Raw genomic sequence first — 15,555 nt, forward strand, 5'->3', positions numbered from 1 at the left:
AGTATAATTTCATCATACATTCATACTTATCTTGGCGGCAGCTTCTCTAATTTTCTCTCTCCTCCTTTTTTTGTTGCATGATTAATACGGAAGTAGTACTACTACTATAAAAAAGCAACAGAAATAAAGCGACAAATTAACACATCCAATTTTTATTATCGCCGTCTTCTTTTTCACTTTCTCTCTCCTCAAATTTGCCGCAAAATCTGCAAGAATTTTTCAAACTTCTTTGCAAATCTCTGTTTGTTGATGGTCATCTAATTACGACGCTTCTCGATTCGTTTTCTTCAGGTTTAATTTTGTTTTGTGTTTTTCAATTGATTTTTTTGAATGTCAACTTAATTTTTGTAATGGATTAATTACTTGTTCTTCTGCATAATTGCATGATCAGTGTATTAATAGCGTGACAATTGCCTGTTTTTTGTTTAATTATTTATTAACTTATTGATTTTATAATGATTATTTGTATTTTTTGTGGTTATTAATTTAATTTGGACTTTGAACTAGTGGTTTTGATTAGTCGAGGCGAAATACGACTGGTTTTATTGAATTTTAAAGGTTTGTTAAATTTTGATTTGATTGGAAATGAAGAGCTGAATTATTCTTGCTCAGTGCTGACTCGTCTGAAAGTAGTTGAATTTATTGCGATTGTTTGTTTAAAATTTTAAATGATCGTGGTAGCTTCGTTGTTGAATTATTAATTTAGGAATTTATGACAAAATCACGTGTGTTCGTACGAGTGTTTCAGTTTTCAAAGGGCTACACATATCATTTTCCGCAGATTAATATGATAGATTAGTAATTCATGAGAAGTAATTAAGTTGTTGTATGTAAATTTGAATAGATTGAATAATTGTATTACTGATTGTAAACAAATTTGCTACAACTTCCAGTCGTCTATTTTTCGTGTTGTTCTGTTACATTAATGTATTATGGGGAGAACGGATCTTTCGAAGAGATGGGACATCAGAATGGGTTGCCGTGTTTTGTATGATAAGGAAATGGGGGGTATATAATTACGTAGGCATTGATGAAAATTATGAGATTTCGTCATTATATTCGTTGAAGAACAGTCAATTTTCATTTTTTTGTGATAATTGTTAGTATATTGATAAGAAGTTAGAAGGATGGACTTGATGAGGATACTGTCATTCGTGGCAAATTCAACAAAACTTTGATGGACATACTTGGAGACCTCTTCAACAAAAAAAAATATAATTAAAAAGAATAAAAGATGTGTTTATGCTGTTATATTTTAAGCATTTTATGATGTTTTCAACCAGTTGAAGATAATGGTGCCTAATTTCAATTGACATAGTTACTTAATGATGCATGGCAACTAAGTTGTTGACAATTGACAGATTCAGGGAAAGACATGATTTAAAATGGTGAGAGATGTGGCATTAATTTACAAAGACGTTTTTTTGTTTAATTAGTGAGCGTGTAGAGTTATCATCTCCCTATTAGGCTGTGTCGTTAAGGGTGCAAAGGTGTTTATGATTTGGTCAGTAGTTTAGCAGCCAATAACATATTTACATTTGGTATATTTGTAGTGTTTTGAAAGGAGCTGGTTTGAATTTGCATTTTACCAAAAGACTGATCATTTGTATCCCTTGTTGTTTATCAGATCATTCACGATGGTTGCTTTTGGGAAGAAGTTAAAAGAGAGGCAACTTCAAGAATGGGAAGGGTATGTTACATTTGTGATTCGATTTTTTGGCTTTTTTAACGTTGCTATACTTTGTGTTTCTAGTTTTCTAATTCTTGACAAGTATAGCTTGTAGTTTTTAAATCCAACAAAGAAATTACTTTATGTGTTGAAATTGCTGTCTGATCAGAGTGATATAACACTGTTAAAAGTTAAAATAAGGGGCAAGGATAGCCAAGGAATGTAAATACTAACAGGAAAACAATGTTTTCACTGAATGGTTAGTTTTTTTTTATGGGGTTGTTGAAGTCAAAACCTTTGTTTCATTAAATCTCACGAGAAGATGCAAAAGAAGATTACGGCTTTAGTAAAAGTCAGGAACTGTGTGTAGTTTTATGTTATATACTTATATGTATTAGCTTTTTTTATTTTTATTTTAAAAAACATGTTATATGTATTAGCTGCAAAATGAGAAAGAGATTTGTGGCACCAGGTATGATATACTTGTGCTGGGGCCATTAGTGTCATAGTATTTTGCATTGCCAATGCTTTCTAAAGGTTTTTGAACTTACCAAGACTGAGATATTAGGCGGCGAACTATCCGCATTACCCACAAAAGTGGTTCTACTACCGTTACTGCAATCACGACCTTATTCAAGATTTGAAACCATGAGTATTATGATGAATGAAGCTTTTGTTCAGGTGTTTTACAGACATAGAGGTGCTACTTTGTGCAACTAAAGTATGGAATATAAGTACAATTTTTATTGCATTTTTCACATCGATTTTATGATGTAGACACACAATGACACAATCAGTGGAAGGTATTTGGTTGCATTACTGATTCTATATGGACATGATGTTTGACGCCTTATTTTGCTGTCGTGTCAATGTTGATGGTCATTTAGCTACTTCTGTTTAGTAGATTTTAATCTATTTGAGGGTGTATTATTTGTTTCAGGTATTATATTGACTACAAATTAATGAAGAAGAAAGTCAAGCAATATGCTCAACATATAAAGAATGGAACATTGGACAAACGACAGGTGTTGAAAGACTTCTCAAGAATGCTAGATATTCAGGTAAGGAAATAAGGTTTTTGATTGTTCTTAGATTGGCAGTTGAAATAAGGAAATAAAGTTTTTGATTGTTCTTATATTTTCAAATACTATGATGTGATGTGTAGATCGAAAAAATTGTCCTTTTCCTTTTGGAACAACAAGGGCTACTCGCTGGGAGGTTAGCCAAACTTGGTGAGCAGCATAACTCTCCTGATCAACAGTCTGACATAGCAACGATATGTCAATTACGGGAAGCATATAGAGAAGTTGGGCAGGATCTGTTAAAGCTTCTTTACTTTGTTGAGGTTAATGCGATAGGTCTTCGTAAGATTCTTAAGAAGTTTGATAAACGATTTGGATATAGTTTCACTGATTACTATGTCAAAACACGTGCTAATCATCCTTATTCCCAGCTCCAGCAAGTGTTCAAGCATGTGGTGAGTTTACTAAGTCTGATAAAAACTCTTATGTCAGTCTTAAAATCACACAAGGATCTTAATTCGAGCATTTTTCACTTACATGATTTTTCACTACGAGCAGGGAATAGGAGCAGTAGTGGGAGCTATTACTCGCAATCTTGGAGACCTGCAGGAGCGTCAAGGAAGCTATGCCTCGATTTATGATCAGCCCGCTTTTCCCCTTCAGGTTGCTTGCTAATTTTTGGCTAGATTGAATGCTTCTGCTATTTCAATCTGTTGAGCATTCCTTGCTTATCCACTAAAATGTTATGCAGGATCCTGTAATTGATTCGATTAAATCAGCTGTAGATAGGTTGGGCTACTCAACAAATTTCCTTCACTTCCTGGCACAACATGCACTTATCATGCAGGAGGAGATATTACCAAGTCCAGTTGAGGAGCAAATCGATGACAAAAGATACAATTATATGTCACTTATTTTGAACTTAGCGAACACTTTTTTATATATGATCAATACATATATTATTGTTCCAACTGCTGATGATTACTCCATGAGCCTTGGAGCTGCTGCAACCGTCTGTGGTATTGTTATTGGGGCAATGGCTGTTGCACAAGTATTTTCTTCTGTGTATTTTAGTGCCTGGTCTAACAGATCATACTTCAGACCTCTTGTATTCAGCAGCATCGTTCTTTTTGTGGGAAACGTCATGTATGCAATGGCTTATGATTTCAACTCAATATGGATTCTCTTGATTGGTCGTATTTTCTGTGGGTATGTTGAGATTGTCTCTCTACTTGGATCTTACCAGAATAATGGCTTATTATTCATCTGTTATACGTATAATTGCTTTCTTTGTTGGCAAGTGTCTATTGTTGGGAACAATGATTTGGATGGTTTAGCAAAATTGTTTATTTTTCAGATTAGGCTCTGCTAGAGCAGTTAACCGGCGCTACATCAGTGACTGTGTGCCTCTTAAGATTAGAATGCAAGCATCAGCTGGTTTCGTCAGTGCAAGTGCTCTTGGAATGGCATGTGGTCCTGCTCTTGCTGGCTTACTTCAAACAAATTTCAAGCTTTTTAACTGGACCTTCAACCAGGATACTCTGCCTGGTTGGATTATGGCAGTCGCCTGGCTACTCTATTTAGTTTGGCTATGGATTGCATTTAAAGAACCTGCACATGAGGATGACCATGTGGAACAACAATCTACAACAGGTATGCTTTTTATACGACTCAGGGACGAATTAGAAAGAAATCCACTATAGACTCTGGAGAATTATGATAATTGGTTAAGCAATGAAATGGTTTGTATCCTGCAAAATTGTAGTTGTTAATGGGTTGCCTTGAGCTGTGTAGTTTGATGATGTTGAACTAGTTGGCTAGACATCAGTGTTTCTATATGGAAAATATTATGATGCCATTCTTGTTGGTTTTCTTTTCCATATTTGAAACTCCCCTAATTCATTGACTTGACTTGGCAATGTGTGAAATTAATGTTAAATTCAAATACCAATGAGGACTATAATGGGAATTCCACAAATTCTTGATATTATTACTATTCCTTAATGTGGATAAAAAGGGAGTTTTCCCCTAGCTGGATTAGGCTATGTTGGAGCTATGCATCTGCTGGTCGGTTCTTATGTTAACTGCTTGTCTTGATGACTTTTGATATTTGTGTACATTTACATTATTAAGATATTGTTCTTTTATACTGTCGAGAAAGTTAAAGTATTAAGCAGCCAAGCCATTTCCTTTGACAGAAACAAAGCAGAGTGATGTTATGGAGAGAGGTGTTAAGCAACCTTTGCTTTTGACATCAGAACAGAATGGGAGAAATTCAGACGAAAAGGTACGAGATGATGATGATGATGATGGTGATGGTGATGCAGATGAGAGTGAAGAAGCTCCTGAAGATTCCCGTAAGCCAGTCACTTCAATTGCATCTGCTTACAGATTGCTCACACCTTCTATTAAGGTATGCAATCAAATGATTACCAGAACTTCTATACCTTTGCCATACTGTGTATAGTGTTCAGCTTGGACTGTGTTTTATTTAATGGAGAAAGTTGTTGGAACATGATATTTTCATGGTCCTCATGGATGACTTGACTATTGAATACTGACATTATGATATGTAACTCAAATTACTTGGTAATTAGTATAATCTTTGATAGTGCTAATGAGCTAATTAATGCAAATTCAGTTGCATATATCAATTTGACAATATCGCATTGCTTTTAGTACTCTAAATTTCAATGGTTCAGTTTTTAATATCTTATGACTGTCTGAGTGAGTTGATGTCCTCCAGGTTTCATTTTTAAATTAAAGGCATTTACTGCTATAATCTGGTTGGGTAAGCCTAGGTCTTTTGTGCTGTTAACTAAAGGAAAAGCATTCTGATATTAATTATAAGTTTATAACTGTCATCATGAATAAAAAAATAGCAAATACTGGGCCAAAAATCTTTAGAACTTTCTCACTGCAAGTGCTGATGATGGAAATAGAGTTTTGGTTCTGATGAGATTGCTGAGCAGAAATGTGCCTTGAAGTATATTTCCTTCTAGTTGAAGAAACTTGGTTCTTCGGCTATTATGGTGTTGGCCAAACATCACAGAAGCCTTTTAGTGGTGTAGGTATTATGGCTAGATATGTCTTTATGTAAGACAGGCATCTGTAACATCTAATTTATTTTTGTTTTGCACATTTAACATAGGAATGTTAGGTAGAGTGTTATCTAGTGTTCCACCTTCAGGATTCAGGAAGCCAAATAGGAACTAGTTAAACATAGTAATATACTAATATAGGAAGCTTTTGTTTCTGATATGGGGGTCGACAATATCAAATATCACAATTTCCTTCTATTTGTTTCTTTTCTGGGTGATTTCTACATTCAGGAAGAAAATAAAGGTTTTTTGAGTCCTTTTGATTACCAATTTCCCCCCGTTTGTGACCATCTTGATTATATGAGAAAACAAATATCAAGGGATGAAATTTCTGTTTTAGTTACGGAGTTTTTCATTATAATAATTATTTCAATCCTAGTTGTTTCATTGTTTAAATCACCATTAAAATATTATTAAGTCTTTGAAGTGTGTAGGTCTTTTAAGAAGCATTTTGTGCTTGATTGGTTTCACCATCTCTCCTTTCGTTACATTCTACTTTCCTAAGGAGAGAGATCATGGTTGGACATTTTCATCAAGTTTTTGTCATTTTTATATGTATATTATATGTATTTTAAAAATATTCTAGGATTACATGATCAGTGGTAAATTGTTTATTTATAAATGGGTGGAGTATATAGAAACTGTAACAACAATCATCTGTCTAATTGTTATTTTGTTACTGACTTTGCATTTTCCTTTCTGATGTTTTCAGGTCCAATTATTGATTTATTTTATGCTCAAGTATGCGATGGAGATATTACTTTCAGAATCTAGTGTTGTTACGACATACTACTTTGGTTGGTCTACAAGCTCAGTGTCTATTTTCCTTGCCTGCCTTGGACTGACAGTACTTCCCGTGAATATTATTGTTGGGAGCTACATTAGTAACATGTTTCAGGAGAGGTAATTGTTCTTGATTATCCTCAGTATTTGGTATAAAAATATGATCTCTTCCAATGGGAGCACATAAAATTTAGTGTGTTCATGCTGTGAAATTTTGTTGCCCAAAGAGGATTTAAAAGAGTGGATAAAATTGAGATCAATAAATAAAGTCACCACTTCAACTGGCAGCTTTTCGTAGGTGTTCCTTTGTATTGCTAATTGTTCAATAGCTTAAAAAGAATTTTCTATTAGCACCTTGACTTTAAATTAAAATTACCTTTTTAAGGAAGTTAGATCGAAAGAAGTTTGGAGCAAGTTAGTTGTCGTATTGATAAGCTTTTCTTGTTTGCCAGTAGTAGCTGATTTTTTTTATCTACTAAACACCCACTATATTTTGACACTTATATCTGGTTGCAGGCAAATTTTATTGGCGTCTGAGATTATGGTTTGCATTGGCATCTTGCTAAGCTTCAACTTAATAATTCCGTATACTGTGCCCCAATATGTCTGTTCAGGGTTGATCATGTTTGTCTCTGCTGAAGTTCTTGAGGGTAAGGCTTCTTATTACTACATATGTCTATACTATAAACTGTACATTCAATTAGTTTCCTGAATTTGAAGCTTACTGTACTGGAACAGAGAGTTGGCATAACTGACCAGCATCCATGTGGAACCTTATAGATTTAGGAGGGAATATCTAAAGCAAATAGACAAGGGATTACTGCTATATCTGTTGGGAATTTATTTTTTGTGCTCCTGAACCCTGGGAGTAGTCTATTTTGTGATTTAATGGTTTGGTAGTATTAACATTTTCTCTCCTGTCACACTTTGTCTTTTGTTTAAGGAAGTTTGGAGATTATTGTATGCTTGATGTTGAGCTATGAGATGCATGTAGGATTTTGACTGAAACAATGAGAGTTAACCTTTATAAATGATACTAATGAACACGCAATAATCATCATTGAACAACTGACATGTAGCTTAAAAATATTCATTTTTAAACATATTTATTTCGTTTGACACCTTAGGCTTCAGTATATTCGGTCAGTTTGATATGCCTTAGAATGAACAGCTGTAAATATTTCATAAACTAGTAGATTAGATAGTCATTTTCAGATATGTTGGAAGCAGATTGCAAAATCATTTGGCAGTCATTGAAAGTTGTCTTTTTGTGAAATTTTAATGGAGGTAGAGACAGCCTGAGATTTGACTTAAATGGAGAATTGGGGACCTCTCATATTATTGCTGACTGCTTTTAATTTTCTAAAATGTCGAAATACAAGCTTCATTTTACAATTGGCATTATTTGGTTACTAATTATTCCTAGTTGTTCTTGTTAATTACCACTTACAAACAGGATTGAGTCATTTAGACTCAGAATTTGTATAGCTTTTTATTGATTAAGATGTATCCTCTCCTGTTGCTTAATTTTGCAAGTCTTTTATACAGGACGGAGGTAGAATAACCTTATAAGTTAATATTTTGATGAATCTTTGCAAGCTCTTTCTTCGTAGCAATTGCTTTCATCTGCCTTAATTATATTTATAAACTTTCATGGCTTTTCTCTTGAAACTCAACAAACTTTTGATCTTTAGGGGTCAACCTGTCGCTCCTCTCTCGGGTTATGTCATCAAGACTCTCACGCGGAACATACAATGGTGGATTATTATCAACAGAAGCTGGAACTCTGGCAAGAGTGGTTGCCGATGGCACAATCACCCTGATCGGGCTCTTGGGTCAAAGTACTCTATTGAATTTGACTCTTCTTCCTTCTTTATTCATCTGCATTGGCTGCATAATTGCTACTTGCTACACCTACAACTCCCTGTACTGATCGGTCTTTCCAGTAGCACTAGATTATTACAGTCCTAAGCTTCTCCTGCATCTGCATCTGTTCCTAACTCTCAAATTTTTGGTGGTATTTACAATTTTGATTTTTCACAATTCTTGCTGTATATTGTAGGGCAAGATAGGCCTATTTGTTAGTTTGCCCTCAATTAGCTAATACTTGAGGTAGTTTGCTGTGGGCAGTAATAATGTTTGTAATTTAATATTCGTCACTCTCTGCATGATTATTGTGCAGCTTTTTTGAAATTTAATCCCTACTACATGAAATTTTCCGATATTTGATAACGGTGATATACGGAGTACTTAATAGTACCGTGGGAAATTGGGGAGAAAGCACATACACTCGAACATGCATAAATCGCTTAAGTTTCCGATACTTGAAATATGATGTTAGTGATATAACACAGAATCAATGTATTGATTTATTCTAAAACCGATTGTTTGTCCGAAATTGGGAATGAACCGTCTTTTTGAGGCTGAGTAGTTCATGTTCTGTTTAGTGGTTATCTAGAACTGTATTGTCCTCAGACTCAGACAGCTTAGTGATAGAGATGGGCCTGATGGTTGAAACCAGTGATAGTTTAGTAGAAAAACACTTGTGTGTACTCATAGCTGTCCTGAAAATGTACTCGAAGTACTCGTAATATAGTGTCAAAAGTATATTGATGCAACTATTTTGTAACAGAGGTAAAACTATGTAGTATTATTACTCCCAAAAACAAGTAAATGACGCAATCAGAAAGGGAAAATAAATTAAGTACTCCCAAAAACAAGAAATGAGGCAATCAAAAAGGGAAGAAATTTCTACCATATGCTCAAATCTTTACACTTTCTCTTTCAATAGAAAGCTAACTCTAGTTTGGTTCATAATATACATTGTCTCACAATTAAATTGTTTCTTTTGATTATAGTTTGGTATATTTGATAATGCACTTTAAATTGATTCGATTGGTGTTCAAGTTCTTTATTAACTGATTTATTAGAAAATTTCAATCAAAAAATTTATTTGAATCGTTTGGAATCGAGTAAACTCTAACATGGGTTATGAAGAGTTCATCCTAATTAGGGTACAGTTTTGGCATAAATGAGTAATAAAGTTAGTTGGGGTTATCCACTCCAGGACATTTTCTTGACATGCCTATTTGAAACGTCAGCAACTATAAAGTTTGTGAATGTTGTGCTCATATACATCCATTTCCAACAATTAATTCACCAAAATGCATCAAAACTAATAACTTATATTCATACCTAATTTGGCAGCAAAATTATAAAAACTGACTTTTAGCATATAACAGTATGTATAACATATTCACATTTCTACTGAGTCATGAACTCGTTGGTTTCCATATTTGTGGCCAATAACTCATCTTTAATTATGCACTGTGTCATGTGTGTGATTGAATGTTTTCATTTGTTATGACTCTAGATGAGGCAAAGAGAAGACTAAAGAAGGAAGAAAATGTTATATTGATCAATGAAGACCATGATTTAGATGGTTTTCTTCACCCTTGTTTTCGGGTTGGATATAAATGCTAACTAACCTTGGGTTAGACATCCCGTTCAAGAGAGATCTCATATTTATGAGGAAGGTTTTGAACACACTAGACCATTTCAAGTAGGCCATTGTGGCTAATAATGATAAAAATAGACTTCTTTTCGAAATAGTTTTTGACTTTACATTAACCAGTTAAGTAGGTCGGTTATTGAGTTCATGTAGCATATATTTATAGCTCAAAAATATTCATGTTGTTCAATTATTCATTTCTCTCCTCATCATCACATGATCAATCCCCCTTAACACTGCGTCATTTATTCATGGTATTAATGTTATTTGAAAACAAAGCAAGTTTTTACTTCTGAACTAGTTTATAAGTTCAGGCATTGCTCCGAGAACGTATTAATTTCATGATTGACTCCTTATTTATAATACAATGACAAATAATATGGTAATAGCTAATTAGTGGCTAACACTATACTTTTAAAACCTAAGGTCGTAGGTTCAAATTTTGTATAAGCCATCTTTTAAAGCACGTAAATAAAAGGTGTCATGTGGCACTTAAACTTATTTAGAAACGCCTTTTAATATATACACAATAACACAAGTAGTATAGATTACTATGTCATCTCTTATATTCTAACAAATGCTTACAACTTTACAAGTGTTGTAACATAAAGTTAACCCAAGTTTACTGCAAAATTTGTACTTTCTCAGTGTCAAATACTTGAGTAGTAAAATATTTATTCTAGATACCTTGTACTCAAACCTAAACTATCAAGTACAAACTTAACAATTAATGTCTCCAAAATTAGTTGCAACAATCAATTAATCCACCACCTAAGCATCTCTCTTTCTCTCTCTCCTATCAACCTCTAAAAATGTGACTTGTTGAGAGGGACAAAAAGAGAGAGGGAGTGTGTATGTTTGTACAAACATTTTGCTAATTCTACTCTCTCTTTCTCACCCCCCCCAAAAGAAAAAAAATCCTTCAAATTCGATCGGTATCCATATACTCCACGTTGTGTAAGTTGTCACACTTACTAAATAAAAATATTTTATATATTCACTCATAAATTTGTGAATTTTTTTTTTCTTAATTACTAGTAGTGGTATAATATAGTTTCGAAATATTTGCCTTAAATTTTTGGGAGGGTGTTTAAAACTTTGGTATATATATTTATATATACATATATTTTGCATCATCTTTGTAGTGGGGTAGTATTTTTAGGCGTCCAAATTGATCGTTAATTAGTTACTATATTTGGACTGTCTAGTTATATTTTATTCTTAGTGTATTCTTCTCGTAGTATATAATAAGTTCAGTTATTAGTCATGCAATTTAAGTAATATACACCAAAAACTTCTAATTCTTGTTAGTTGATTTTGAGTGTTACTATTATAGATAAAGTTGCTTGAAAAGATTTTAACAGAAATGAGTAAGTCAGTTGGAAGGCTAATTGGGTGGTGGAGAGTGCTGGTTGCTGCTTCTTTCTTTTTTCATGGCCTTTCTTCTTCAGATAAAGGTAATTTTTATTCCTTTTCTCCTAATTAACTAGCTTTTTGAATATACATACATGCACGTTATAGTCAGTTTATTCTATCCGTTTTTATATAAGATAATCACTGTCAATATAGGAACTAACTATTAAAGATGAAGGAGTAGACTAATTCACTAATTAATAAGGGTTTTACTTTAGTTGAAGGAGCTTAACAAAAGTGCTTATTGTCTTAGCTAACCTTTTTTTTTGTGTGTAAATTTTAATAATGTGGATTAGCTCAAATAGGAAGATTATAGTGTTTTCTTCGTCCAAATTGAACTTTACTCATGCTTTATTTTTTTATTTAATAAGGTCAAGTTTTACAATTTATATTGGAAAACGCTATATAGTACTTGTTTATCTTTTCTATATAGTACACAAAACCAAAACAAATAAATAAATAAAATATAAAATAAAAATTGCATTGTAGTAAGTTTTATTGATATGTATGTATGATTGAGTACAAAGTATTCAGATCATTTTTAAGGAGTAGTAAATTACGAAAAAAACAAGTGTCATGAAATTAACTTTGAGAAGGAGTGAGTGAATATATACTACTTATTGTTTATATGTAGCATAAACATATAAAAAGTTAGTTTAATTAACACACGGAGATATACAAATTTAATTGAGATTTGAACCTTAGATCCCATATATCGATGGCCTTACCTTAATTGTAAAACACAATAATACTCTACTATAAGCATTAGTAGTCTTGTAGGTTGCCATAATGCTCCTCCCTCCCATTTGCACGAATATGACCTATAAATAAGCGTACACCATTTAAAATTTAGTTGACATCGCAACTTTTTTTGGAAAAATATTGTCTTTTGTAATGAAGAACTCAACCACTTTACATAAGTATACAAGCATATTTTAATTTGTAATTAGTGTAGCCAAAAGCAGTTAGAAGACTTAGAACGACTTTAGAAAGGTTCTTTGCATAATGTAAAACTAGTAATAGCATTAAATGATAATATTCAAGCTTTTCAAAGGAATTATGTTACTTTTTTTTTTTTTTTTTTTTATAGAAAGAGGCATAATTAGTGTAATACATGTACATATAAAATGGTGTAATCATGTAACGCTAACCATTATGAACCCGAATGCAACATCTTATTGATATTTTTAATTTTTTTGGACGTGATTTTGGTGGCAGCTCCCAACTATAGCTTTGTCCATAATGCAACAACGGCACCACCAACCTCCTATTACGACTACATAATTGTCGGGGGTGGGACGGCCGGGTGTCCCTTAGCTGCAACGTTATCCCAGAACGCAACCGTGTTACTCCTGGAGCGAGGGGGCTCACCGTATGGAAACTCGAACATAACCCTACTATCCTCCTTTGGGTCCGCCCTCTCGGACCTCTCCCCAACTTCCCCGTCCCAACGATTTATATCCGAGGACGGGGTCATCAATGCAAGGGCCCGTGTCCTAGGGGGCGGGTCCTGCCTCAATGCCGGGTTCTACACCCGTGCAGGACCCGGCTATGTACGAGACGTGGGGTGGGACTCACGTCTCGTAAACGAGTCATACCACTGGGTCGAGGACGTGGTGGCGTTCGAACCCCCAATGAGGGAATGGCAAACAGCCGTTAGGGATGGTCTACTACAAGCTGGAATAGTCCCTAATAATGGGTTCACTTATGATCATATTAATGGGACTAAAGTTGGTGGGTCCATCTTTGATAAAGAAGGAAATAGGCATACTGCTGCTAATTTGTTGGGGTATGCTAATCCCCAAGGAATTAATGTGCTCTTACATGCTACTGTCCACAAGATCTTGTTCAAAACAAAAGGTACAGACTAAGTCCATTTTTTTTCACGCTTGTCGAAGTAATAATTTAACAACAATTTTACTTTTTGTTCCCAATTATTTAATTGAATTATGTAACGACGGATAGGGGTGGCGAGGCCACAAGCCCACGGGGTGCGATTCGTGGATGCGCAAGGGGTACGACACACAGCCTACTTAAAGTCCGGGTCTAAAAGTGAAGTCATAATTTCAGCTGGAGCATTAGGAAGTCCACAATTGCTAATGCTTAGTGGAGTTGGGCCAGCAGATCATCTTAAGTCCCACAATATTAGCCTAGTTTTGGATCAGCCCATGGTTGGGCAAGGTATGAGAGACAATCCAATGAATGCAATTTACATCCCTTCTCCTCTCCCTGTGGAGGTCTCCCTCATCCAAGTCGTCGGCATCACCCCCTTTGGTAGCTACATTGAGGCTGCTAGCGGCGAGAACTTTGGTGGAAGCAACACTCACCCAAGAGACTTTGGTATGCTCTCTCCAAAGGTAATATATTCTAAGTATAATTCAAGGTTGATTGAAGAAGTTTTTACTATTTCTTACAAATTATTTACATAACATTGCTAATATGATGTGTTACATTTTACAGATTGGTCAACTATCAATAGTACCACCAAAGCAAAGAACCCCAGAGGCATTAGCCGAGGCCATAGAGCAAATGTCTAACCTACCAGACATAGCCTTCCAAGGCGGGTTCATAATCGAAAAAATAATGGGTCCTATATCAACAGGTCACCTCGAGCTTCAAAGTCTCAACCCAAACGACAACCCATCAGTAACCTTCAACTACTTCCAGGAACCCGAGGACCTACAAAGGTGTGTGCAAGGGCTCCAAACCATAGAAAAAGTGATAGAATCGCAACCATTTTCTAAGTTCAAGTATCAAGGTATATCAGTTCATACACTCCTCAACATGACAGCTAGTACCCCTGTAAACTTGCTGCCTCACCACGCCAACGTATCAACCTCGCTCGAGCAGTTCTGCAAGGATACAGTCATGACTATCTGGCATTACCATGGAGGTTGTCTAGTCGGAAGAGTAGTGGATTCGGATTATAAGGTTATTGGAATCGATTCATTACGAGTCGTTGATGGATCCACCTTTTATTACTCCCCTGGGACTAATCCTCAGGCTACTGTTATGATGCTTGGAAGGTACTAATTAATTACATACAAATTATATCATCATATTCTTCAAATTAGTATACTAATCATATGCTAATTTTGCAGGTACATGGGAGTTAGGATATTAAGAGACAGGTTAGAAAGCCAATGAGCTAAACAATCTTTAACAAAGATCAATGATCATGGATGATTATTACCAGATGATGTAGTTTAATTTGCTTTTAAAAAATCCCATTTTGTTGTTCTCAAAACAAAATTTGAGATCTTAAATTGTTACTGTAATAATTGTATCTCATATTCGAAAAGTATTATATATATATATGCTACAAGATTTGTAATATTCAGCATTATCAGCAACTTCCAACTTTGTTCAATCTAATGAGAATACGGAGTATCTAATTTATATTCTGACATTATAAATATTTCAAACCACACAATCAATCTCTTGCTAGAACTCTTCTAAGTCAAAGTGACAATAAAATTGAATTACTAATTACTACCCAACAGTTTCTAAAATTCCTCTAAATAATCTGAACTAGATAGAAGCCCGTTCGATGTACGGTTTTATCATCTAAGATCATCTAAGATTTTTAATTATTTGTTTATTGTATTTAATAATTTCAGACAAAATTACAAAAGTTTAATTTTAAATTATTTTTTTACTATAATTTATAATGAATTTATTAAATATAAATAAATTGTAAATATGATATTTTATCCGTTATATAAAATCTTTAATGTGAAATGATAAATTTTTAATAATTTAAATCCTAAATCATTATTCATTATTTTACCATATATTTTATTTCGATAGAATCACCAACCTCGTCCACAACCAACCTACTACATTAGTAGTTAAATTGAACCGTGAAATGTTAGCCAAACTGAAATTGATATAAATTAAATCTTTACATTTATATAAAATAAATCAATATATTTACCAATAAATGAAAAATTGTTGCGATATAAAATCAAAACTATGCATTGGAATTTTTTCATCATCTCCAAAAATAATCAAAGCCATCCATACTTAAGTATACAACATCTAATCGTATGCCAT

General features: G+C 34.0%; 2 protein-coding genes across 2 annotated transcripts; both read left to right on the forward strand.

The window, feature by feature from the left end:
• On the forward strand, positions 1-8,813 carry LOC110719513 (SPX domain-containing membrane protein At4g22990-like). Its single transcript, XM_021898466.1, has 11 exons — positions 1-291; positions 1,628-1,690; positions 2,610-2,730; positions 2,835-3,146; positions 3,250-3,354; positions 3,443-3,900; positions 4,049-4,344; positions 4,890-5,104; positions 6,505-6,695; positions 7,092-7,225; positions 8,270-8,813. The coding sequence occupies exons 2-11, from the start codon at positions 1,638-1,640 to the stop codon at positions 8,506-8,508; spliced, it is 2,124 nt and encodes a 707-aa protein (XP_021754158.1). The 5' UTR covers positions 1-291; positions 1,628-1,637; the 3' UTR covers positions 8,509-8,813.
• Positions 8,814-10,832: 2,019 nt separating this feature from the next.
• Positions 10,833-14,898, forward strand: LOC110719514 (protein HOTHEAD-like). The gene is made up of 5 exons (XM_021898467.1): positions 10,833-11,543; positions 12,718-13,359; positions 13,465-13,856; positions 13,960-14,525; positions 14,601-14,898. The coding sequence occupies exons 1-5, from the start codon at positions 11,453-11,455 to the stop codon at positions 14,644-14,646; spliced, it is 1,737 nt and encodes a 578-aa protein (XP_021754159.1). The 5' UTR covers positions 10,833-11,452; the 3' UTR covers positions 14,647-14,898.
• Positions 14,899-15,555: the final 657 nt, after the last annotated feature.

This window comes from Chenopodium quinoa, unplaced genomic scaffold (assembly GCF_001683475.1).
Source record: "Chenopodium quinoa cultivar QQ74 unplaced genomic scaffold, ASM168347v1, whole genome shotgun sequence".
NCBI lineage: Eukaryota > Viridiplantae > Streptophyta > Magnoliopsida > Caryophyllales > Amaranthaceae > Chenopodium > Chenopodium quinoa.